A 26,406-nucleotide genomic window follows, 5' to 3' on the forward strand; every position below is an offset into this window, starting at 1 on the left:
AGAATAGGCCCTTCACAATGAGCTGTCTAGACTGGACGTATTTTATCTAGGAGATGTTACCCAGGTGTAACCATATCTGAAATACAGATGTTTAGTTAGTATTCATCACTTCCCATGTAAAAATAATGTATTTGCAAAGATAGGGTAAACATTTTCCGCAAATCATAACTTTTCCAATGACACTTAATAAGAAATAGCTTGTACAAAATGTGTCATCATTACATAATAATCCATAGCAGTATGAAGTTGACGGCACACAGTGTGACAATGAGGTTATGAGGAACACCCTCCCCCCTGCTGTTAAAAATTTACACGACTACAGTAAAGCACCATGGAAAACACAATCTCAAATATATATACCAAACGATGGGCTGTAAATTAATGGTTAGCATAAAGAAAAAGATCTTGTGTCATCAAACTTAGTTCTTTGGGAATATCTGCTCAACGTGCACCAGCAGTAAAAAAAAAGTTAACAGACTGTTTGGGAACATTAGAAAAATGGGAAGGCAGAAAAACATAATAATGCCAGTATGTAAGTACCATACCGTTAATACTGTGTGCAGTGCTCACCAAACATCACCGCAAAGAAGAAATATTGTAAATGGAAAAGGTACAGAGAAGGGCAACAAGAATGACTGGGATTAAGGAACAGCTTCCAGCTGCAGAGAGGATGAGCAGACTGGGGCTTTTCATCCGGCTAAAGATGCCTCAGAGGAGAAGTGCGAGAGATCTGTGAAAGTGTGAACGCTGTGGTGAAAGTGAATACAGAAGTCTTGTTTACTCCCTCCTATCACACAAGAACTGGGGTCTCCCAAGGAAATGAATAGGAAGCAGATTTTAAAACAAAGAAAGGGAAGTACTACAGAAAACATAAAATCAGTCTGTTGAATGCATTGACTTTCCCAGTTCCAATTTATGTTTTCGGAGATTGGGGGATTGGATCTGCATGCAATATTCAAGATATCTGCATGCAGTATTCTCAAGTTACAGTGTGGAGGTCTGGGTTGGATATTAGGAAAAATTATTTCTATAGGAGGGTGGTGAAGTTCTAGAATGGGCTACCTAGGGAGATGGTGGAGTCTCCGTCCCTAAAGATTTTTAAGTCTTAGCTTGACATAGCCCTGGCTGGGTTGATTTAGTTGGGTTTGATCCTGCCTTGGGCAGGGGGCTGGACCTGATAACCTCCTGAGGTCTCTTCCAACCCTATGATTCTATGATATGGTCATACCATGGATATAGAGAGAATCAATATATTGTTCTCTGTCTTATTTTCTATCTTGTTCCTTATGCTTTCCAGCATTCTCTTAGTGTGTGCCTACACAGCTGCGCTAGCTTGAAACAAGCTACACAATTTGAGCTAAGCAAATTGCATCGTTTATTTAGGGCTTATTTAGAGATGTCTATTGTGAAATTTGGTGTTCTCTACACAGCCAAATTTCAAAATCGACAGCTATTCTGACAAGTCCCTTAATCCTTGTGGAATGAGGTTTACAGGGACATCGGAATAACAAACCTGTTATTTTGATTGCATTTCAAAATAATGAATGTGCTGTTAAAACACAGAAAATGCTATTTTGGGATATGAGTATCCAGAAATAGTGCCACTGGCTAGACGTACCATTAGGTTTTTGGAGTGTGGTAGTACATTGAGTAAATGTTTTCAGAGAACTTTCCACAATAACTCCAAGATCTCTATCTTGAGCAGCAACAGTTAATTTAGACCGTGTCTTTCCATATGAATATTTGAAATTACTTTTTCTATGTGAATTATTTTGCATTTCTAAATCTTGAATTTTGTACCCAGTTTTTTGGGATAATTTCATAACATTTTGCATTATGCTTTGGACTTCACTATTCTGAGTAGTTTTGTATCATTTGTAAACATTGCCGCCTCATTCTTACATCTATCTCCAGATCATTTATGAATATATTGAACAGCAGTAGTCCCAGAATACTTTTTCTTCCTGGTGACTTATCACTGTTTAATGGATCCATTTGTTCCAAAACCTCTTCTATGGATACCTCACTCTAGGAGAGTTCCAAAATGCTCACCAGGAAACTCTAGTAGAATGTCAGGTTTACCATCAGTGGACACAGGTGATCACACTCTGCAGCTATATTTAACCATTTTCTCACGAAGCTCTTTGGTTTTGACCCCATAAACAATAGGGTTGAGCATGGGCAGAAGGAGATAATAGAGGTTGGCCACGATGATGTGAAAATGTGGAGCGATGCCCTGGCCAAACCGGTATGTCAGAGTGGAGAAGAGGAAGAGTGGATAAGCCATCAGCATCACGCAGATGTGGGCACTGCACGTGTTGAGGGCTTTCTGGTGGGCTTTCTTGGAGGGGATTCTGAGGACAGCTTTGATAATCAGACTATAGGACAGGGAGATGAGGGTCAGGTCGAATCCAAGGATTAGGAATACGATCACCAAGCCGTATATCTTGTTTACTGTGATGTCCCCACATGACAATTTTGCCACAGCCATGTGGTCACAGTAGGTGTGAGGGATCAGGCGGTTGGCACAGAACGGCTGCCTGCTCAGGAGCAGAGGTAGGGGCATAACAAAGAGGACAGCTCTTATCAAACCCACTAGCCCTAGCATAGCGATGCGCGCATTGGTGAGGATGGTGGCGTATCTCAGAGGGTTGCATATGGCCACGTAGCGATCGAAGGCCATTGCCACAAGGATGGCTGAGTGCATCACAGAACCTGAATGAAGTAAGAACATCTGGGTGAGGCAGCCATCCAGTGTAATGCCTTTCCAATTGAACCAAAATATACACAGGGCCCTTGGCAAAACAGTCGAGGATGCAATGATTTCTGTGAGCGCCAGCATGCTGAGTAGCAGGTACATCGGCTTGTGCAAGGTCTGCTCTTTGCTAACAACCATCAGAAGGATGGAATTTCCCAAAAGACCAATCAGATAGAATGTAGAGAAAGGGATGGAAATCCAGATGTGAGCTGTTTCCAGGCCCAGAATTCCTGTGAGGATGAATGTGGAAGGGTCAGAGGGGGTGAGGTTGAAAGACGCCATGAGGTGGTTGATGCATCGACGGTGCCCAGAAATGCTCAGGGGGCCTGTGAAGAGAGAGAAGCAAGAGAGAGGAGGAGTACACGCTTAATAACAAATGGTGTGGTAAATAGTTCTAGTTACTGTTGTCATGGAGTGTGGGGGAATCCCCAAGTCCTGCACCCCATCCGCACTCAGACATGACTCTCAGCTAGCAAATAGAACAGAAGGTGTATTGGTTTTCAGGGACACAGCATAGCATAAGATCGATGTTAACACAGGGATCCTGCTCTAAGCCCCTTCTCTCATCCTAATGTAGCCGAGACTAACACATCCCCCAGGCCCTTGTCCCCAGCCTGGTGTCATCCCCACCTACCCTTTGTTCCCCATCCTGGGCAGGAGTTGTCATCTCCCATATTTGGCCCTCGGGTGTGAGATGCCGAAATCAATTCTGCAGTGAGTCATCCCCCTTCCTCCAGACAGTAGGGCTAGACTACACGTTTGTTTTTGTAAGTGGCCTTTTTTCAAAAAAACTTTACCTGCGTCTAGACTGCTGCCATGTTCTTTCAAAATTAAATCGAAAGAACATGGCGGGTTTGTGACAGCGGTAAACCTTTACGAGGAAAAACGCTTTTTTTCAAAAGAGCTCTTTCAAAAAAAGGAGTTCTTGACTGCAATCAGGGCTTTTTCGAAAGAGAGCATCCAGATTGCCTGGGTGCTCTCTTTCGAAAAAGCGGATTGCTTTTTCTAAAAAAGTTGTGGCTGTCTAGATGATCTCTTTTGAAAGACGCATGTAGTCTGGACGTACCCTAGGGGTCACACACAGCACAATACAGCAAAGAGTGAATGTCACCACAGAGTGAACACAGGACTACAAAAGTGGACAAAATCCCTGCGACATCACAACTGCCAATCTCGGAAGGGGGCCGGCAAGGAGGTCTAAGCATTTGCAAATGGTGCCAAATTCTTTATGGCATCGTGAAGTCCACAGAAGTCTTCAGAGAGGGCCAGTGAAGCTAAGTCAGTGGGCAGCATGATGGCAGATGGAACATGAAGTCAACAACTGCAATGAGTTTTCCCATTGGAGGGAAAAGCTTGAATTCCTCAAACACCTCACAAGGTTTGAATGGAACGGTGTGGACTCCGGACTGGGAGATGGGAATTATGCTACAGAGATCTGTGAAATCCCACTCCCCAGGCAAGCATGAAGAGCGGCATCCAGCAATGGGCTGGACATTCACTCAGAAGCAGTAGCTCCATCTTTCACCCTCCTCTGGACTCTCTATAGGGTTTGGGTCTCCGGCTATAGAACCTTGGAAAATAGTGGCTTGCCCAAAGGCACCTGGGGCTGAATGGCTAAGCAGCAGTTAGGCACAAAAGGACGGGGGGTTACAGTGGATGAGAAGCTGGTTATAAGTCAACAATGTGCCCTTGTAGCCAAGAAGGCTAATGGCATATTAGGCTGCATTGGGAGGAGCATTGCCAGCAGATCTAGAGAAGTGATTATTCCCCTTTATTCAGCTCTGGTGAGGCCACATCTGGAGTATTGTGTCCAGTTCTGGGCCCCCCACTACAAAAAGGATGTGGACGCATTGGAGAGGGTATAGCGGAGAACAACCAAAATGGTGAGGGGCGTGGAGCACATGACCTATGAGGAGAGGCTGAGGGATTTGGGCTTCTTTAGTCTGCAGAAGAGAAGAGTGAGGGGGGATTTGAGACCAGTCTTCAACTTCCTGAAGGGGGGTTCCAAAGAGGATGGAGAGAGGCTGTTCTCAGTGGTGACAGATGCAGAACAAGGAGCAACGGTTTCAAGTCACAGTGGGAGAGGTCTAGGTTGAATATTAGGGAAAACTATTTCCCTAGGAGGGTGGGAAAGCACTGGGATGGGTTCCCTCAGACATCTCAAAGTCCCCTCCAATTTTAGGATTCTATGACAATTAACTGAGCTCAGGCTAAGGTAAGGAAACTGATAAAGGGGAAACCCTCATGCACACCTCACTTGAACAGACTGATTGTTACTTTACAAAGGAGAAGACTACAAAGAGTGCATCTACACAGCAGGGTTTAACTAGAAATCAGCTCTGCAAACTGAGCTCTTCAAGGGCGTATCTTATTTTGAAATAGCTTATTTCGAAATAGGGAGCATCTACATAGCACTTATTTGGGAATAGAGCACTCTTCCTCCAACTTCCCTTACTCCTCATCCAATGAGGGTTATGGGAGTCAGAGTAAAAAGTCCTCCCGCTTGACAGTATTTTGACACGATTTCAAAATAACTGCCGGCTGTATAGGTACGGACTAAGTTGTTTCAGAATAGCGCTAATTATTTCGAAATAATGTTGCAGTGTAGACGTACCCAAGGAGACAGGAGAAAAGCAATGGAGGCAACTCTGAGAGAAAAAAACAACTATCAAAGAAGTTGTCTGTTTCTTTGTTTCCCTAGAGAGACGTTATTAAACTTGCAAGAGCAAACTAATCCACTGCATCAGAAAGAGAGGATGTATGGCAAGAGACCCCCCTGGCTTAACCAGGAGATATTGAATGATTTCACAATCAGACGGATTCCTACCAACAGTGGAAACCAGGTCAAAGTACAAAGGATAAATACAAACAAATGACACAAGTACATAAGGGCAAAATTAGAAAGGCCATGGCACAAAACAAATTCAAATTAGCCAGAGACATAAAGAATAACATGAAAACATTCTGCAAATGTGTGATAAGCAAGAAGAAAACCAAAGACAGGGAAGGTCCCTTGCTCAACGAAGAGGGAGAAACAATAACAGGAAATGTGGAAATGGCAAAGGTATTTAACGATGTCTTCGCTTCAAAGTGTTCACCAAGAAGGCTGGTGGTGATTGGACACCTAACATGGACATTGCTGAGGAAAATAGGGTCGATTCATAAGTTAAAATAGGAAAAGAATGTGTTCAAGATCACTTAGAGAAGTTAATTGTCTTTAAGTCACCAGCACTGCCAAAATACATCCTAGGATACTCAAAGAACTGACTGAGGAGATAGCTGAGCCATTAGCTATAATCTTTGAATAGTCAGAGGAGACCTGGAACACGAGTCAACACTGTGACATTGTTGCAAAAAAAAAGTAAATTTGGTTGCAAGCAAGACATGAGAAATAATTTTCTGCTATATTCTGCACTAATTTGGCCACAACTGGACTATTGTGTCCAGTTCTGGGTGCCATAGTTCAGGAAAGATGGAGACAAATTGAAGAAGGTCCAGAGAAGAGCATCAAAAATGTTTAAAAGTCTATAAAACACGGCCTATGAGGAAAGAGTGGAAGACTTGGGTTTGTTTCGTCTGGAAAAGAGAAGACCGAGACGGGACAAAATAGCAGCTTTCATGTTCCTAAAAGGTTGTTACAGGAAGGAGAAAGAAAGAAAATAGTCTCCTTAACCTCTGATGATAGGACAAGAAGCAATAGGCTTAAATTGCAGCAAAGGAGATTTAGGCTGGACATTAGGAAAAGGGCAATTAAATTGCTGAATTGGGAAAATCGAGGAGAGAAAAAAAACACTCCCAAACAAAGAAGCTCCGGAGACAGAAAGAAGGGCGCAGTGAGAGAGCAGGAACTGATCTTAAAGGAAATTATTTATCTAAACTTTTTGCAATGTGTTTCTGACAATACTGAACAGTTCAAGTCCCTGTGTTGGCGAATTCCTGCCCAGATGGTTCACGTTTTGGACCCTGGAGCCCTTCAGGAGCACTTAGCACTACCTTTAATCAAGAAACACAACTCACCGAAATCCCGCTCAGCAAGCAGATAGAATCTCCTTCCCACGGTAGGAAGCTGAGCCCTGAGAATCAGTGTTTCTGTCTCACCTTTATAATTCCCTCTTCAGTCCCTGAGGACTCTTTTGTTGTTTAGGATTTCCAGACAATTTCATCAGCTCTGCGAGCAGTGGGAGTAGCAGAAAATAGACTCTGAAGAACCACAGCATGAGGGCCTCCCCTGGGAGTGAAGAAATGATTCACCGATACCAGGGGCTCAGATGATTAGGGCAAATGGTGATTCGCAGACAGCTTAGCCTAAAACAAATGGTGCTGTCATGATAGAAAGGTCCCAAGCCATTTTAATTTGTTGCAGCATGCTGTGGCATACTACCCAGGTTGCTTTAATACCCAGTTTGTTAGACTCTGAAAAGTCACTGCCAGGCTGTAAAGGCCAAATGACATAATCCTGAGTTGATGGAAGCTCAAGGAGGAGGAAAAGGCTTTCTTCTCTCAGCCTTCTGGCATCAAAGGTGTATCCTCTAAGTCTACGTCTAGACTGCAAACCTCTTTCAAAAGAGGCTGTTTTGAAAGAATCTTTCGAAAAAGCCTGTTTCGAAAGAGAGCATCTAGACTGCAACCTCTTCTTTCGAAAAAGTGAGCCACTTTTTCGGAAGAGAGCACCCAGGCCGTCTGGATGCTCTCTTTTGAAAAATCCCTGTATGCATTCAAGAACGCCTTTTTTCGAAAGAGCACTTACAAAAGAAGGCGTTCTTCCTCGTCAAATGAGGAGTACGCAGTCAAAAGAAAAGCCGCGTTCTTTTGATTTAATTTAGAAAGAACGCGGCTGTAGTCTAGACGCAGGTGAAGTTTTTTCGAAAAAAGGCTACTTTTTTTAAAAAAACCCTGCAGTCTAGACACGACCTAACTCTCTAGGAAGCCTAATGTGGACTCACCTCTGGCAGCTCAAAGTCTTCCTCTTCAAAGGGTACGTCTAGATCATGGAGGGTTTTCAGAATACCTCTGGTATCCTGACAAAACTCCTCCGCGTCCAGGGAATGCGTTTGCTCTTCCCCTTTTTTTTTGCGGAGGAGCAGATGCGCTCTTTCAGAAGCTCTGTCTTCCTTATTTACAAGGAAGAAGGGCGCTTCTGAAAGAGGGTTTTTTCACAAAATTTGGCCCAGTGTAGATGGCCAAATTTTGGAAAAGCCTCTTCTGAAACAACTATCGGAAAAAGGTAAGCAAAATGCGGAGTGCAATTTGTGCACCTTTTCCCAATAGATCCTCACAGTCTAGATGTACCCTAATAGTTAGAACATAAGAACAGCCAGACTGGGTCAGACCAAAGGCCCGTCCAGCCAAGTGTCCTGTCTGCTCACAGTGGCCAATGCCAGGTGCCCCAGAGGGAATGAACAGAAACAGGGAATCATCAAGTGATCCTGCTCCTGTCATCCATTTCCAGCCTCTGACAGAGTCTAGGGACACTATTCCTACCCACCCTGGCTAATAGCCATTGATGGACCTAACCTCTATGAATTTATCTAGTGCTTTCTTGAACCCTGTTAAAGTCCTGGACTTGTACTTCATCTAGTCTCTGTGTCGAGTAATCATCACATTTCAATACTGGGTTGCTCTTTCAGAAATGGATGCAGAAAAGTTTGTGCTACCCTGTGTCAGAACGAGGGCAATGGGACTTCTCCACCCACTATGTGATTCCTTCCTCACCCAAAAATGTCCCAGAATTCCCTTCACGTGGCATCCCACATTGTACACGGGAACAGCAATGGCGTTTGCCTGAAGTGATGCCGGGGAGGCTATTTCAGAGTGGCGGTAATTGCACAGCTGTGCCCTGCTCGTGTGTTGGATTGAAATAACTGCTACCTGGAGTTGTTTTGTTTGGGCTACAGTCCCAGGCATCACAGGTGACCATAGGCCTAATTTTGGCTTCTGAAGGTTTGACTCTGATGGGGTATCACCGCCAGGGTGCAGTCTGGGAGCCATGGGAACTGCTCCCTGGCCCCTTTTCACTCTTCTTTACTGGTGATTCAACCTCTCTAGGTCCTTTTGTCACCCAATACAACAGTGGATGGTACCTGAGGGCCTACCTAAGCCAGACAAGTACAAAGATACCAGCTACTGGAGGGCTTTTCCTTCCCCCTCTCCTGGTTCTTCTCAGGCAGACAGAGCGTAGAAGACAAGAAGTCCAACGTACTGGCAATGCCACACTTGTTGCTGGTATTTTCCAGCAAGCATGCGACCCAAATCTCTGATGCCACAAAGCCTTGTGTCCCAGTATCCCAACCCTCCATAGCAGGCACACTTCTATCATCTGTACCATTAGACTAACAAACTCACCTGGCCGGGGAGAAGCTAGACACTTGGGCTTGTCTACACTACATAGTCGATCTTCGAGGGTTCGAATGAGCAGGTCTAGTGAACACCCACTAATTCAAACTGAGAGGGCTCTCCCATCGGCGCCAGGAGTCCTGCTTCTGATGAGGAGTAAGAGAAGCTGATGGGAGCATGTGCTCCCATCGACCTCCTGCTGTGTGGACAAGGCAAAAAATTGATTTAAGATGCTTCGACTCCAGGGATGTAATTAACGTTGCTGGATTTGTGTATCAGAAGTTGACCACGCCATGGTGTTTTTGCCCTTTGTTCACATGTGTTAGCATAAGATATGTCCAGATGTAAGACTGTATAAAGTGAAATGGGCAAACAAGACCCCCAATTCAATCTCAGGCAAAGATACAGAACCTGAATCCTAAATTATCACTAGCACGCCTAACACTCTACGTCTTCTGTTTCTCATTCTTTCTGTGATCCTCCTGCCCAGGTATCCCAGGAAAAGCACAGGGTGTATGGCGGTGCATTTCCTGACGGAGCCAGTTATCAAGGTGGAAAAAACTAATCCCAGTCATCCCGGGGTACCTTCCTCAGCTGACTCAGCAATGAATTCTGATCCTTTATGGACAAAGGGTGAATTTCCACCTGGACTATTAGCAGAGCCACTTCATCCCCCCAACTACCCTTAGGGGCTGCTATTGCCCCTGAGTGAGCTCCTGTGGAGTAGTCTGTCTCTCCGGGTACGTCTACACTACAGCGCTAATTCGAACTAACTTAGTTCGAATTAGTTAATTCGAACTAAGCTAATTCGAACTAGCGCATCTAGAACTAAAAACTAGTTCGAATTAGCGTTTTGCTAATTCGAACTAGCGCATCCACACTGATTGGACGCAGGGGTGCATTTAAGGGCAGCTGAAACCGGTTCTGGCAGGGCATCAGGTCAGTAGTTGCTTTGTGTGGCTGCTGTCTGAGGCTATCTGAGGCTCGAGCTTAAAGGGACCCCCCCGGACAGCCGGTTCTCAGCTTTTCCTGCTTGCTTGCCAACCTCGCCGAGGGACAGCAAAGCGTTGGTCTCTTGTCCCATCTGTGTCGGTGCTTCCCTTCGGGGGGGCCGCTGCAGGTGGCAACATGGAGCCACGGCTCGCCCTGCACCTTCTGGTGCACTTTCTGAACTTGCTGCTGCAAGCCTGCCACAAATGGCTCGAGGCTGCCTGGCACCACCTGGTGAACATCAGCCCCCTGCCTCTCCGCCTGGCCGCCCTGGGGGCCGTGGAGGAGCCGCGGCGGCGCCCCGGCACTGGCGTACCCCGCCACGTCTGGCGTCTGGACACCAGCACCGACTGGTGGGACCGCATCATCCTGGAGCGCTGGGAAGACTGACAGTGGACCCAGAACTTTAGGATTAGGAGGGACACCTTCCTGGAGCTCTGCGAGTGGCTCGCCCCTGCCCTGCGCAGAAGGGACACTCGCATGAGACCCGCCATCCCCCTCCAGAAGCGGGTGGCCATCGCCCTCTGGAAGCTCTCCACGCCGGACAGCTACTGATCCATCGGGAACCAGTTCAGCGTGGGGAGATCCACCGTCGGAGCGGTGCTCATGCAGGTATGGCACTCGTCGGCCACCGAGCTGGGGGGGGGGGGGCTGCGAGGAGGGGATGGGCCGCCCCAGGGACAAAGGGGGGGGCGGGAGGAGGCGAAAGCGCCCCGCACCGGAGGGGTCGGGCTGTCCCGGCCGTACTACACGCTGCCTGGGGGGTTGCTTCCGGGAGTGGGGCACGGGGCACTGCCAGGGCACGAACGCTCCCAGCCACCCGGGCGCCCCACTGATTGGCGCTTTGCTGTGTCTCTCTCCGCAGGTGGTCAAGGCCATCAACCGGGTACTGCTCCGCAGGGTGGTCCACCTCCCCGACACGGACGCCGTCATCCGGGGATTCGGCGCCCTCGGCTTCCCCAACTGCGGGGGGGGCCATTGACGGGACGCACATCTCCATCCGTGCCCCGGAACACCAGGCGTCCCGGTACATCAACAGAAAGGGGTACTTCTCCGTGATCCTGCAGGCCGTGTGTGACCACTGGGGACAGTTCACGGACATTAATGTGGGCTGGTCCGGCAAAGCACACGACTCCCGGGTGTACCGCAACTCCTCCGTGTGCCAGCGGCTGCAAGCCGGGACCTTCTTCCCTGACCGCCACATCAGGGTCGGGGACGTGGACATGCCCGTGTGCCTGGTGGGGGATGCCGCCTACCCACTGCAGCCCTGGCTCATGAAGCCCTACACGGGGCACCTCAATCCCTCCCGCCAGGCCTTCAATGCCAGGCTGACCAGGGCCCGCATCATGGTGGAGGGGGCCTTCGGGCGACTGAAAGCCCGCTTTCGATGCCTCCACACCCGTCTGGACCTGGCCGAGCACAACATCCCTCCCGTGGTGGCAGCATGTTGTGTGCTAGACAATTTGTGTGAGCGGAAGGGGGAGGCTTTCCTGCCAGCCTGGATGGCTGAGGCTGACCGCATGGCTAGCCACTACGGTCAGCCCCGCACCGCCGCCATCAGGGAAGCCCAGCGGGGGGCCGTCCGGATCTGGGAAGCCCTGCGGGAGAGCTTCCTGGTGGAGGAGGAGGAGGACTGACCTCTCCCTGCATGCCCCACTGGGGCCTTCTTCCACCCTAGCCCCCTTCCCCTTTCCCCTCCCTACCTACTGTCAAATAAAGACACCTGTTTTTGAAACAAAAATGTCTGTTTATTTCACAGAACTGGGTGGTGGAAGGGAGGAATGAGGGTGGGAGAGGGGAGGGGGAAACCTGGGACGAGGGAGCTGGAAAGGGAGGGAAGGGAGGAAGGGAAAGGAAAGCTCAGGGGTGGGAGTCCGGCTGCCTCTCCCGTCTCTCCACACTGTGGGTCCGGGGGCGTCGGTGGGAAATGGTTGTGGAGGGGGGGCAGGAGGGACAGGGGGTGTGGAGGAAGCAGGAGCGGAAGCAGGAGCGGGAGCAGGAGGGGGAGCAGGGGGAGGAGGAAATGGGAAGCGGACCAGCAGGCTCTGGAGGTGGCCTCGCAGGGCACGGCCCTGCTCCTCCAGGGCCTCCAGACTCCTCCGGCGCAGCCTCAGGTCCTCCTGGACCCAGTGGTCCTGGGTGCGGAGCTGGTGGTCCATGAACCGGAGGTGCCACCGCTGATACTCCTCCTCGTTCCTGGCTCTCCTGCTTGCCCGGGCACAGGCAGCTGCTGCAGGCGGGGTGGTGCGCCCTGCAGGCCCAGGTGCTGCAGCTGTGGTGCAAGAAGACCAGTGGTCAATTACCCCAGGGGCCCAGGTGTGTGAAACCCAGCTCCCCTCTGCAAGGCCAGGGCCCCTGCAGGATCCCCAGCTGCTGCTCCGTGGTGGGCAACGCCCAGGCGCACGGTCCCGGGGCTCCCTCTCGCCCCAGCCCCCCGTACACATAAGGGGAACACGATGGTACTCACAGGTGGACGCCTCCCTGGCCTCAGATGACGCAGGCGAGCGGCTCTGTGGCGTGCCTCGGGGGTCCCGGGTCCCAGGCAGGCTGGCAGCAGGCTCCTGGCTCTCAGAGCCCTCTTCCTCCTCCTCCGTCTCCAGGAGCGAGCCCTCTGCCCCGGGGTCAATCACGTCCCGGGGGGCAGGGACAGCATGAGGCCCCATGATGCGGTCCAGGGCATGGAAGTGGGGGCAGGCCTCTGGGTCGGCCCCTGGCTGGCAGGCCCGGGAGTAGGACTGCCGCAGGTCTTTGACCTTGCAGCGGACCTGCTCCCGGCTGCGCTGGTGGCCCCTGGCGGCCAGGCTGGCAGCCATGCGGCCGTAGACGGCCGCGTTCCGGTGGCTAGTGCGGAGATCGTGGACATTGGAGGCTTCCCCCCAAACCTCGATGAGGTCCACGATCTCCGCACTTGACCAAGCGGGCGCCCGCCTTTTGCGCCCCTGGGCAGGCTCCTGGGAGCCGCCAGGCTGGTCCTGGGGAGCAGTGGAGGGCTGGGAGCCCTCGGGTGGCTGGCTCATCCTGTGGCAGGTGCAGGGTCTGCTGGCACGGGTGCTGGCAGCCTTGCAACTGGCACGAACTGTGTAGCCAGCCTGTGGCCATTTAAGGACCCCGGGGCCGGGAGGGGGGCAATAGAGTTTCCCTGGTGTTGGCCAGAGTGGCCACCAGGGAAACCTGGGAAGCATTAGCCTCCCACTAGTTCGAATTAAGGGGCTACAGACCCCTTAATTCGAACTAGCTAGTTCGAACTAGGCTTAATCCTCGTAAAATGAGGTTTACCTAGTTCGAACTAAGCGCTCCGTTAGTTCGAATTAAGTTCGAACTAACGGAGTGCTAGTGTAGCGCCTAGGAAAGTTAGTTCGAACTAACGTTCGTTAGTTCGAACTAACTTTGTAGTGTAGACATACCCTCAGGGATTTAAACTGTGGACCACCAAGTTAAAACAACCACTTGTGGTCATGGGCAATCTCAGGATGAGAGGGCGGATCAGCCACTTTTACTGCTATCAGTAGGGCATGTAGTTCAGGATTTGCTCCCTCCCTGGCCCTGCCCATCACATCCTTGCTTACCCTGGTGCAGTTCATCCTCTAAAATGCCTGCCCTCCCAAGCAGTTCATCTCTCTCCTGTCAAATTACCTCTGAAGACTTTCTGCCCATGCAGGACGCCATGTCTTTAAATGTGCTACCTCCCCCACTAGGATGGATTTTTCCATTAAAACTATTGCTGGTCCACTATCCCTTCCAAATCCTTAATATTTTGAAGATCAGCTACTGCTTTTTACCCACTACACTGCCCCTTTGCACACTGTGAAACACCATTCCTTTAAGTTCTGATATTCCCTTCCTTTTGGTCTCCCTAAATCTCCCCTATTTCCTTCTCAGTCTCAAGCTCAGTTGAACCCCACACCTGATATGGGCCCTGATTTTACCTTCTACATTTATTTAACACATTCATTAGCACAGCTTGTCAGAGCCTGCAGCTACCGTCATGAGATTCCCACTCCCCTAAGCAGCTGGGTCACAGAGGGGGAATTACCATAGTGTTATTTGCCTGTCCAATGTGATGTATCCCAGTCATGGCAGCTAGAAAGGACAGAACTTTCCCCTCACCCACTCCCTTGGTTCCTGTCCTGCCGACAGAAAGCAGAAGAACAGAAGTCTCAGGTGTCTGGCAATGAGATGTTTATTGGGGTTTGTTTCCAGAAAGCATGTGTCCCGTACCTGTGAGGCTGCAGAACCCTGTTTCCCAGTGTCTGGACTTTCCTGAGCTTTAGCAGGAAATGCACATCCTCATCCTAGGTACATTTGAAAGTCATGTCCTCAGTCCCACCCATTTCAATTGATAGTCATGGTCTTTGTTGATCATGTTCTTCCAATTTCCCTAGGAAAGTGGAGAAACACTGAGATGGGTTTCTTAGGGAGGTGGTGGAAACTCCTTCCCTAGAGGTTTTTAAGTCCTGGCTTGACAAAGCCCTGGAGGAGATAATGTAGTTGGGGTTGGTCCTGCTTTGGGCAGAGGGTTATGGTCGGTGGCCAACCCTATAATTCTGTGAGTTTTGGGTCTGGAGTCTTCATCCCATCTCTTGTGAACTCCATGGAAGGGGTAAGGTTGTGCTATGGTGAGGGAGGGGCATTTCTTGTGCCTTTTCATGTTTTATACCTTCTCCCAGCCCTCCTTGTCCCTTCCTGACCAGTTGCTTGATCTTCCCTTGAGATAGGACTGAGAAAGTCTGAAAATGTGAGTTCCTACATTATACTCCCGATGGGCCTGCAGCATTTCAGCTGTTCTAATCCGTCCCATTATAATAACAAACTCAGCTGGCCAGAGGGAAGCAGCTCACACGGTGTCTTTGTCCTTTGTTCACATACATCGGCATAAGACTGGCATGATTTTGTGGAAATACTTTTAACTGAAAAGTTTTTCCATTTAAAGTATTTCTGCCAAAGTGCGTCTAGATTGGCATGGATGCTTTTGCGGAAAAGCATCCGTGGCCAATCTAGATGCAATTTTGCACAAGAAAGCCCCAATTGCCATTTTTGCCATCGGGGCTTTTTTGTGTAAAACAGTTCTTCCCTGTCTACACTGGCCCTCTTGCGCAAGTATTCTTTGCAAGAGGGCTTTTTCCCGAGCGGGAGCGTGAAAGTATTTGCGCAAGAAGCACTGATTTTGTACATTACAAAGTCAGTGCTCTTGCGCAAATTCAAGCGGCCAGTGTAGACAGCTTGCCAGTCTAGACGCATCCTATAGGTATGAGTATAAAAAAATCAAAAGGGCAAACAAGACCCAAAAATCAATCTGAGGTGAAAATACAGGCCTGGATCTTACATCCTCTCTAACGCTCCTCGCTCCAGCCAATTTTCCAGCTCTCCAGACTCACACCCCTCCTGGGCGTATAAACCCAAAATTGCACTGTCATGCGCCAGACACAGATCTGTATAAAGGAAGTTCATGAATAGACTCGCAATACGGCTCTCCACATAGCCGAGGCCTGGCTCACTCTTGACTTAGCTCAGGGGTGGAGAACCTCAGGTTTGAGGATGCGGCCCCCAGCTTGCCTGGATCCAGCCCCTAAGGCTCAGGGCTCTCCTCCTAGCATTTGGGAGCTCATGCCTACTGAGGGACTGGAGCACACAAACTCTACTCGCCTGGGCCCCACTGGGCTCTCGTGTGTTAGGGGAATGTGGGGAGCGTTTGTCTCCTTCTCAGTCTGGGGCCACATCAGTGAGGGCTGGGGGGGGGGGGGTGTTGGCTTCTCACTTGTGCATGGCCTGCAGCTGATTTTACTGTGGGTCAGCAGCCCCCCAACCCCAAAAAGATTCCCCAGCCCTGGCTTAGCCGGTCTGTTCCGGCTGAGGTCCTGGTTCTGTGCCGCTCCACCTCCTCACTTCTGCCTCAGGACAGCTCTGGCTCTTCTGTCCATGGCCTAGATTTGCCTTCTGGGCTTCTTCTCCTGCCCTTCAGTTTCTGCCTGCTGCTGCTTTTCTTCAACCTCAGCTTGAGGTGCTCAGATGCACATGACACATTGTCCATACAGATCCCTCCTGGACCCCATCACTTTCCTAACTTTCAACTAATCTCTAATATTAGGGGCATCTAGACTCAAAGTTTTCATCCATTTAGCTTCTTTCATTCTCCCCCAAGTACTTGTCTGTCCACTCCTCCCCTTGAGATTAGCAGAAATTGCCAGCTAGAGTATGACCTTGCCTTTAAAAGCCTGCGTCAAATTAACTATGAGGTGCACTCATTTCTTACTTCCTGGTGGTGTAGTGCAACTTGTTTTGTTGCAATTGACTTGATCCCATTCTGGGGTGCACAGCCCTCTCGTCCAGCACAACAGCCCAGTTCACAAAACCAGAATTTCACAACTCTTCCCAACATGCTCTCGCAGAATGTCCTCAATTCCTGCTGCGCTCCTATACTGGCACTTTGCAGCTGAAATACTTGCTCTAATATAAAAGCTTCCCGCATAATTGGAAGCAAAATAATCAGGTACTTGTTGCACTTTAGGTGACTGTACATATGATAAAGAATTTAATCATTTTGGTTTATTTTCCTTCGTCCTTGGCTATCAGCTCATCACGCTGATTAATAAATCTCTTCACACAGGGCCTCTGGGAAACAACCTTGCATCAGAAAGCTGCGGTGTTCCACAGTGGTCTGGGATTCTCAGAAAGGCCAAGGGACAGGGTGGGTGGGGGGGGGGTGGAGGGCAGATGGGAGCTGATGGAAGAGGACAGGTGATGGTCAGAGAGAGAACTATCAGAGCAGTAGCCGTGTTAGACTGACTCTGCATAAACAATGAGGAGTCCTGTGGCACCTTATAGACTAACAGATTTATTGGCGCATAAGCTCTCATGGGCAAAGACCCACTTTGGCAGTTGCATGAGAAAGAACTGAGGAACACAGCGAGCAGTATTTGGTGATGGAGTCATAAGAAGTTAGGCTGAACTCAGTATTGTGGAAGTGCAGAGTCTGAGAAAGCTCCTCCCACCTACCTTTGATTGACAAGCAGATATTCTTTCTCTGTCTTTTCATGTAGGCTTAAAGTCAACGGGCCAACGCGAGCACATTCGGTAGGTGTGTTTGCTCACTTTCTCACGAAGCTCTTTGGTTTTGACTCCATAAACAATAGGGTTGAGGACGGGGATGAGGAGGAAATAGACATTGGCCAAGATGATGTGAACCTGGGGCGCGATGCCCTGACCGAACCGATGTGTCAGAGTTGAGAAGAGGAAAACAGGATAAGATGTCAGCATCACACAGATGTGGGCTGTGCAGGTGTTGAGGGCTTTCTGGTGGGCTTTCTTTGAGGAAATTCTGAGGACGGCTCTGATGATGAGACAGTAGGACAGGGCGATGAGAGTCAGGTCTAACCCAATGCACACAGATGCTAACACCAAGCCGTATGTCTTGCTGACTGTGATGTCTCCACATAACATTTTTGCCACAGCCATGTGATCACAGTATGTGTGGGGAATGATGAGGTTGGCACAGAATGAATTTCTGATCAGGAGCAGGGGCAGGGGCAGGATGAAGAGAACAGCTCTTATCAAACATGCTAGTCCTAGCTTGGCGAGTCGTGCATTACTGAGGATGGTGGTGTATCTCAGAGGGTTGCATATGGCAACATAGCGATCAAAGGCCATTGCCACAAGAACAGCTGAGTGAATCAAAGTACCCATGTGGAGGACAAACATCTGGGTGAGGCAGGCACCCACAGTAATGCCTTTCAAGTTGAACCAAAATATACACAGGGCCTTCGGTATAAGGGAGGTGGAGGTGGTGATGTCGGTGAGTGCTAGCATGCAGAGCAGCAGGTACATCGGCTTGTGCAGGGTCTGTTCTTTGCCTACCACAAATAGAATCATGAAATTTCCCAGCAGGCCGATAACGTAACACAGACAGAAAGGGATGGAAATCCAGATGTGGGCTGCTTCCAGGCCAGGGATGCCCATTAGTATGAATGAGGAAGGGATAGTCGGGGTGAGGTTGAAAGCTGCCATGGAATTATGAATGAGTCGATCATGCTCCTAAATGCTTGAGGTGCCTGTGAAGGGAGACAAGCAGAGCAAGGGGGTTACATACTTTATAACAAATGGCACGGAACATATTTCACTGTTATAATCAATCTGGAAATAGGGGTGAGCAGTGAGGTAGAAACATTTACAGATGGCACCAGGTTCTTTATTTCAGTGAAGTCCAGAGAAGTCCCCAGAGGGAGCTCACCATGCCAGGTGGAAGGGCAGCATGATGACGGATGAACTCTGACGTCAATAACTCAATGTGTCTGCCCACTGGTGGGAAAATCTTGAACTCTCCAAACACCTTACTAACGTTCTAAATTAACTGTATGGAGCCAGGGCAGGGACCTGGGGGTGTGTCTAGACTACAGGGTTTTGTCGACAAAAGTGGACTTTTGTTGACAAAACTAAACCTGCGTCTACACTACCGCTGAGTTCTGTCGACATAACGTTGCCAGAACTCAGCAGTTTTGTCGACGCTGGTATACCTCATTTTACAAGGAATAACGCCTTTTGTTGACAGAGTTCTGTCGATAGAAGGCATTATTGCATCTAAACTGTCCTTTGCGTCCACACTGTTATGTCGACAAAGCAGCTTGCTTTGTTGACAGAACTGGATGTAGTCTAGACCCTCTTTGTCGACAGAAGCTTTGTCGGCAGTATCTGTCGACAAAGCTTCTGTTGACAAAACCCTGTAGTCTAGACATAGCCTGGGAGTCATGGCTCACAGCTGTGGGAAGCCCTGCTCACAGTATGAGCATGGATGTAAACTTAGCAAAACAGGGGGATGCAGGAGGAGTGGGATGGCAGAATTGTACAGAAATGATAATCCCATGCAGCCAGTTAGTCAATGTTTCACTCTCCTCTGGACTCCTCTGTGTCACACTGGGTAACCTTCTCAGCCAGGATAATGCAAAACTAGAGGGCTACGTCTACACTGGCACCTTTTTCCAGAAATGCTTAAAATGGAACAGTTTTCCATTATAAGTATTTCCGGAAAAAGAGCGTCTACATTGGCAGGATGCTTTTCCAGAAAAGCCCTTTTCATTTTCACGATTGGGGCTTTTTTGTGGAAAAGACTACTGTGCTGTCTACACTGGCCCTTTTCTGGAACAGTTTTCTGGAAAAAGGACTTTTGCCTGAGCGGGAGCAGCATAGTTTTTCCGGAAAAGCAGCTGATTTCTTACAGTAAATCGTCACTGCTTTTCTGGAAATTCAAGGGGCCAGTGTAGACAGCTTGCAGCTTATTCCGGAAAAGCAGCTGTTTGTCAGCTCAGCACGCTAGTCTGGACGCTCCCCCGTCGACATCAAAGGCATTTGTCAACCTCCCTCATCCCACGAGGAATACCGGGAGGTCGACAAATGCCTTTGATGTCGACGGAGGATGTTCAGACTAGCGCGCTGAGCCGACAAACAGCTGACCAGCTGTTTGTCGGCTCAGCGCGGCAGCCATTTAAATTTAAATGAAGCTGCGATTATTTAAATCGCCGCTTCATTTCCATTTGCCTATGACCCTAATCTACATGGCCCCATTGACGTTTAGACACACCCAAAGATCTCTATTTATTTAGTGTAACAAAGATGGTTAAGGGGTGACATCACAGTCTGTAACTATCTACATGTGGAACCAGCTATATGTAGGATTTTTAGCCTAGCAAAGAGAAGTGTAACAGAATCTGATGTCTGGAAGTTTAAGTGAAAGAATTTGTGGCTAGAAATAAGGCATATACTTTTAAAACAGAGAATGAACTTGAACATTGGAATGATGTACCAACAGTCTCTTTGACAAATGCATAAACTAACAATAGAGAGGTTACGTCAAAAATAAGCACCAGCTCCCTAATTGAAGATGTCCTGGGATTACTTCTCATTAAACAGAAAAGAGACAAGAATTACCAAATCAAATACAGTCCACACAATGCAGTGAATGTTGAAAGAAACTGAAGCACGATGAGTCAGAAAAATAGCATGCACCTGGAATAGGATTGCATCTCAATAAAGCTTACAGAAAAATGATGAAATGTAGAGTAGTGTTCTGTTTTGGCATAGCTAAATCAATGCTTACGGCTTGAAAACTCTTCCTAAATGGTAAGAGCTATGACTACCAAATTCAGTATATAACTTCCTCTTATCATAACTTAATGCAACATAGGGGTTTGGTTATGCCAGGAAAACGGGATGTGCTGGGAATGACATTGCTTCTCGTGAAACCAACACAAAAGACAGAATCAGCGATTCAAGTACAGTCCCCAAGATTGACACAACAGAGAGCATGTTGATAGGGACTGAATCAACGTAAGCCAGAAAAATAGGACACACCTAGAATAGGAATGCTTCTCAATATAATTTACAAAAAGAGATAAAATGGAGAAACGTGGAGAAGTGCTCTGTTTTCACTCAGCTAAATCAATGCTTAAGGTTTGAAAACTAGAAGGCAAAGTTGTTGGAAACCTAATTGACTAAAACAGAGCAAATTTTGAGTCTTTATAGGGATGATTAGACTTTATAAGGATGAAGAAAAAATACACTTGATGGAATTCCCAATTAATTCCCATTTTAAAAAATTACTAAAATTCATAAAAATAACACTCTGTTTTTTAAAAAGACAGTCATTTGAATAAAGCATGTAAATTTTCCTTTTATTTCCGCCCCCAAAAATATTAAGGACCTGAGCAATACTGGGAAAATCTGCTAATTATTCGATAATCACGTCATAGGAAATCACAAGGAAGAACAGGGGGTGGTGTCACACCGAGGGGCATGGTTCTTTTCTGTGGTGAAATGCCTGAAGTTACATTACAACAAAAGCTGTTGGGAATTAAAAACCCACATAAAGGTTCTGACACCGGGTGTAAGTTCTGTGACTTGTCTGCACAAAGAGACCCTCAGACCCATCCAAATGCACTTGGAGCCAAGAACGTTCCCAGCACCGGCCTTGGAAGCATAATCGCAAAGAACGATTTAATTTCAGCTGTGCTGCCCATGGATCCGTGAACATGCCACTCCCTATCTCCACTGACCACGGTGCAGCTCCCTGTCCCTGTACCTAACCCAACACCCTCAGTGCTGCTGGCTTGTCTGTGTATATCTCCCCCACACCCCTGCACTCGCCAGCACTGCCCACTTATCCATGTAGATCCCTCAGAACTTCACTGTCCTGCCACCCAGAGACACCCCTCACCTAGAAACAAAACCAGGTGCCAGACCCCACAGTGACTGCTCACAGCAATGTCTCCTCAGACTCAGTGAAACTGAGTGTCTACCAGCACTGGGGAAAACCTGTCAGGAGAGAGACAGGATGTGGAAACTAAAAGGAGCCGAGGTGAGTAACTTCCTCTGAATTCTACACAGCTTTAAGGTGCCACAGGCCACTAGAAACCCCGACACTCCTTCCTGAGGCTGCTTCTCCTTGTTGGCACGTGCTGACATTGTCAGGGGCCTGTAGTGGGACGACTCCTCAGGGGAGCTGGGAGGGTGCCGATGGAGTCTGGTATCAGAGGCAAGCTCCTTCACTGTGGTCCATGTTACGTTACAGGCTGAGACAGCTCCTTCCCCGGGAGGCCTCCTTCTGCCACTATGGTCTATGCATTAGGCCGGATGTCCTTTCTCTATTTCACCCCGTTCCATGCTTCTGAGCCACTGTGATCGGGATCTTGCATGTCCTTCAGTTATGCCCCCTCACACACACATACCCTCATACACCGTGTGTTCCTGGACCTCCCTGGATGAGATTCCCAGCACTGCCTCTAAGCCAGAAACACGCTGATATTTGTACTGCCTTTCGGTGTTCCTTGCCCTTTCTGCAACCAGAGATGCAGGGGCACAGAAGGTGCGCACCTCTCTCCCACTCTGAAAATAAAATGATCCTGCCTGTTCTGGACTTCTCAGCTGTGCGTTTGGCATCTCGGCAACCCTCTTGTCAGTTTTTTTCTGACCCGAATGAGCTCACCCATCCTCAGAGGCCACAGGATGACCCCAGGTGATGTCACTGACATTTATCGGGGCCTGTATTTACGGTTCTTCTTGGGGAAAGAGGGTGAACTTCTGGCCTGTTTGGGAGTGTTGCCATGGGTCTCGTTGGGTCCGTCTACTGTGCGGCTATTTCAGGATACCGGAGGTATCCCGACATATCTACCCCATGTCTACACAAGCTGCCTGTTATTTCACCATCCCAGTAAACCTTTTTGCATGAGGAATAAGAGATGCTTGAAATAGCGCTTTATTTTGAAATTTGGCACTGTGTGGATGTGCCAGATTTCGAAGTAACCTATTTTTAAATAGATGCAAAATAAGATACACAATTTGCATAGCGCAAATGACGTATCTTATTTCGAGTTTAGGGTGCAGTGTAGACACACCCATTGTGACCAGATCCATCGTTAATGTTTACATTTTGGTTCTGATCTCCAAAAATCTCGGTGTTGGGTCCTGCTACAGAGAAAGAACTATTCCGCCTGGGTGCTGCAAGGAGTGTGAAGAATCCTCCCAACTTATGTGGTGTGCTGAGACCTGGTAGCAAAGCCCTTAGCACTATTAATACAGAAGCAGGCAACTCACCGAAATGCTGCTCAACAGCGAGACGAAATCTCCACACTGCAGCCGGAAGACAGAACCCTCCAAATCAGTGTATGAATTTCACACATCCGAGACTCATCGTGCTCAACAGCCACCTTTATGATTCCTCTGCACAATCCCTGTGGGCTCTCATTTTGGCAGGACTCCTAGACAATTCCCTCTATGAGCACCAAGAAGAGCAAAAAACAGACCCTGCAGTTTAAGAGTCTCTCCCAGGAGTGAAGAAATGATCTTCCAATACCAGGGCTCAGATTGTCAAAGCAAACTTAGTCTTGCAGGCTATTCAGCCTAGCAAATGACAATGGTGTTCTTTTTTGTATGTAATTTGTACTTCTACCTGAACTATGTGTGGGCATGCTGCACAGGAGCAAAAAACATTTGTAGTTGATTTTAGTATCATAGCTCTCAATAACCGTGATGTAGTTGTACCATCCACTCTGTTAGCCTCTTAAAACTCACTGCCTCCCTGACAGGTTGCCTGCTTCTGATGCACTGAAAGCAATATTTGCTGTTACTTGCTGAGTCTTTGGCTAAAGCGGCGAGGAGTCCTGTGGCACCTTGTAGACTAACTGAAGTGTTGGAGCATAAGCTTTTCATAGTCTTTGGCTAGTCGTTCTGGAATTTATTTTTGGCCTTCCTCATAATCAGGGCTCGACACATCTGCTGATCTACTTGCCCATGGCAAGTAGATTTCAGCCGGTCGCCCCGTTCACCAGCGGTTCGCGCATGCGCAGTGCGGGTCTCGTGCATGCGCAGTGTGGGGCTGGCGAGTGGCTTTCACCACGATCATCGAGCCCTGCTGATAATATCTCGACACTTCATTTCCCAGAGTTTATGTTCCTTTCTATTTTAGGCAAAATAGAATTTTACTTCCACTTTTCAAAGAATGTCTTTTCACCTCAAAATATTTATTTCACTTTCTTCTTTAACTATGGTGGCACTTTTTTGATCATACTAATTGATATAGATATAGATATAGATATAGATATAGATATAGATATATTTAGGCTAAACATTTAAATTGAGCCTCTCTCATGGTACCTTGAAAAATGTTTCCATATAGTTTGTAAGGATTTCACTTTAGGACTATATTTTTCAATTTCTGTTTAACTAACCTCCTCATTTTTGTGTAGGCACCATTTTTCAAATAAAATGCTACCATAGGCTGCGTCTACACAGCAGGTTTAACTCGAAATAAGCTACGCAAATTGATCTATGTCAATTATGTAGCTTATTTCGAAATAGGTGATAGGAAGTGTCTACAAATGTATTTCGAAATAGAGCACTCCTTCTCCAACTTCCCTTACTCCTTGTTCAATGAGGGTTACAGGACTCAGAGTAAGAAGTCCTCCAGCTTGACAGTATTTTGACACTAGTTCAAAATAATGGCCTGCTGTGTAAATGCGAACTATGTTATTTCAAAATAGTGCTAGTTATTTCAAAACAGTGTTGCAGTGTGGATGTACCCCATAGTGGGCTGCTCTGATGTTTTTAAAATCCCTCCACATTGATATTAAATGTTATTACCTTACAGTTATTATTACCAAATATTTGCCCTAATATACACTTACTTCTTGGATCGTATCCTGTGCTCAACGTTGGACTAAATCAAGAATTGCTTCTGCTCTTGTGGGTTCCAGGACTAGTTGCGCCAAGAAACATTTGTTTAAGGTGTCAAAAAACTTTCTCCCTGCACCTCATCTTGAGCTTATACATACCCAGTCAGTAAGGGGATACTTGAAATCCCCTATTAATATTAACTTAAAAAACAACAAATAGTCTGGTAGCACTTTAGAGACGAACAAAACATGGAGATGGGATCATGAGCTTTCATGGGCACAGCCCACTTCTTCAGATGACCAGAGTGTTGGATGTCCAGAACTAAAATAAATGGGAGTGGGGAGAAGGAAAAACATGGGGTGGGGAACAATAAGAGGTAGTGGGTATAAAAATATCAAGGGGAAAACCAAGCTGGAATGTAACAGGAAAAACAAATAGTCTATAAGCACCTACAGACTGGATAGTCAAAAGAGGCAGATAAGAACCATTAGTAGGCACTTAAGCTATGTCTAGACTGCAAGCCTCTTTTAAAAGAGGTTTTTTTGAAAGATACTTTCGAAAAAGCCTCTTTCAAAAGAGAGCATCTAGATTACAACCAGTACTTTCGAAAAAGCAAGCCACTTTTTTGAAAGAGAGCACCCTGGCAGTCTGGATGCTCGCTTTCGAAAAAGCGGTTTGCATGACATAGCACTTTTTTTCGAAAGAGCACTTTTGAAAAAAAGGTGTTATTCCTCGTAAAACGAGGTTTTCCGCAGTTGAAAAAACTGCCACATTCTTTCAATTTACTTTGGAAAGAGCGCAGCAGCAGTCTAGACGCAGGGGAAGTTTTTTCGAAAAAAGGCCACTTTAAAAAAAAATCCTGTTGTCTAGACATACCCTTAGAAAGGAAGAGTACTAACAGCAGATACTATACAGACAAAGAACCATTGGCACCTTCATTGTTTGGTAGGTTGATAATGTCTCAGCCAACCGGTATCTATATTTAAGCTATTAGCGTGAGTATCAAACTTGTGAATGAGTTGTAGTTCCAGTCCTTCCCTGTGTATTTGGCTTGTGGAATTGGTCTATAACAAAACAACCACTGGAAGATTTGTTAATGAATACCAATGCAGATTGAAATGTTCCCCAACAGGTTTTGTATGCAATCTGCCCCGCACGGGCAATTATGGGCGTCTCCAGCCCCAAGTCAGCAGCAGGGGTGAGGAAGGGGCTGCACCACCCCCCAGGATGCTGTGCAGTTCCTCATAATAAGGACAAGGGTGGGATTCTGCCCCAGAGCATGAGCTGTGCCCCCTTGCTCTGATGTAGGCCTGGTAGAGCTCCTTGACCTTGCTCCAGACCTGCTCAAGGTTCCTGGTATGGCCCTTAGCAGCCAAGCGCTCAACCATCTGGCTGTAGATGTCGGCATTCCACCATCTGGAACGGAGATCCCGGAGGTTCTCCTCATTGCACCACACCTCTTGGAGGTCCAGGATCTCCACATCAGGCCAAGATGGTGCATGCCTCTTTTGGCCCCTGGCAGGCTCCTGGAAGCCCTGGGCGTGCTCCCTGGGATGGCCAGCGGATTCTTGGGGGCTTGGGGCTGGGACATGCTGGCCAGATGTGAGGCACTAGCACCTGCACTGTGGCTGGAGGCTGTGAGGGCCGGCTTCCTGCCACAAGCCTTGTCCCCTATGTCTGCAGCCTTAAGAGCTCCAGGGGAACAGGAATAAAGTGATGAGTGTGGGTGGAGTGGCCAGCAGGGCACCTGTGGGATTTCCTGGAGGCCTCTTCTTTAGAAAAAAGTCCCTGTTCCGTGTCCACATCCACCCTCTTCTGAAAAAGCTTTTTTGAAAAAGGCCTTATGCCTCATGGAATGAGGTTTTCCAGCATCAATAACAGCCGTCTGTTATTTAGATTTTCTTTTGAAATAACGTGCTTGCTGTGTGGACGCTAGTATTGCTTTTCTGGAATAACGACTGTTATTCTGGAAAAACAGTGCAGTGTAGATTCACCCTTAGTCCTTCCTGGGACATGGATGATGCTGGATACTCTATGTTGGATTTCCTGGCTTATTTCATGTCCTTCCAGCTCTGCTCTGGCTACACAACAGCAGGAACAGAAAGGTCACTTTGTACAATTCAAAACCAACACTGTGTTTCTATTGGCTCTTCTGGCCTCCTGCAATTCAC

General features: G+C 47.8%; 2 protein-coding genes across 2 annotated transcripts; both read right to left on the reverse strand.

The window, feature by feature from the left end:
* Window positions 1-2,101: 2,101 nt before the first annotated feature.
* LOC142827335 (olfactory receptor 52N4-like) lies at window positions 2,102-3,052 on the reverse strand. The gene has a single exon (XM_075922329.1). It carries the CDS (start codon window positions 3,038-3,040, stop codon window positions 2,102-2,104), a length of 939 nt encoding a protein of 312 aa, XP_075778444.1. The 5' UTR covers window positions 3,041-3,052.
* A 14,058-nt stretch (window positions 3,053-17,110) lies between these two features.
* LOC142829799 (olfactory receptor 52K2-like) lies at window positions 17,111-18,082 on the reverse strand. The gene has a single exon (XM_075931444.1). The coding sequence runs from the start codon at window positions 18,080-18,082 to the stop codon at window positions 17,111-17,113; it is 972 nt and encodes a 323-aa protein (XP_075787559.1).
* Between the last annotated feature and the right edge of the window lie 8,324 nt (window positions 18,083-26,406).

The sequence above is a fragment of the Pelodiscus sinensis genome, chromosome 1 (genome assembly GCF_049634645.1).
Source record: "Pelodiscus sinensis isolate JC-2024 chromosome 1, ASM4963464v1, whole genome shotgun sequence".
Classification (NCBI taxonomy): Eukaryota; Metazoa; Chordata; order Testudines; family Trionychidae; genus Pelodiscus; species Pelodiscus sinensis.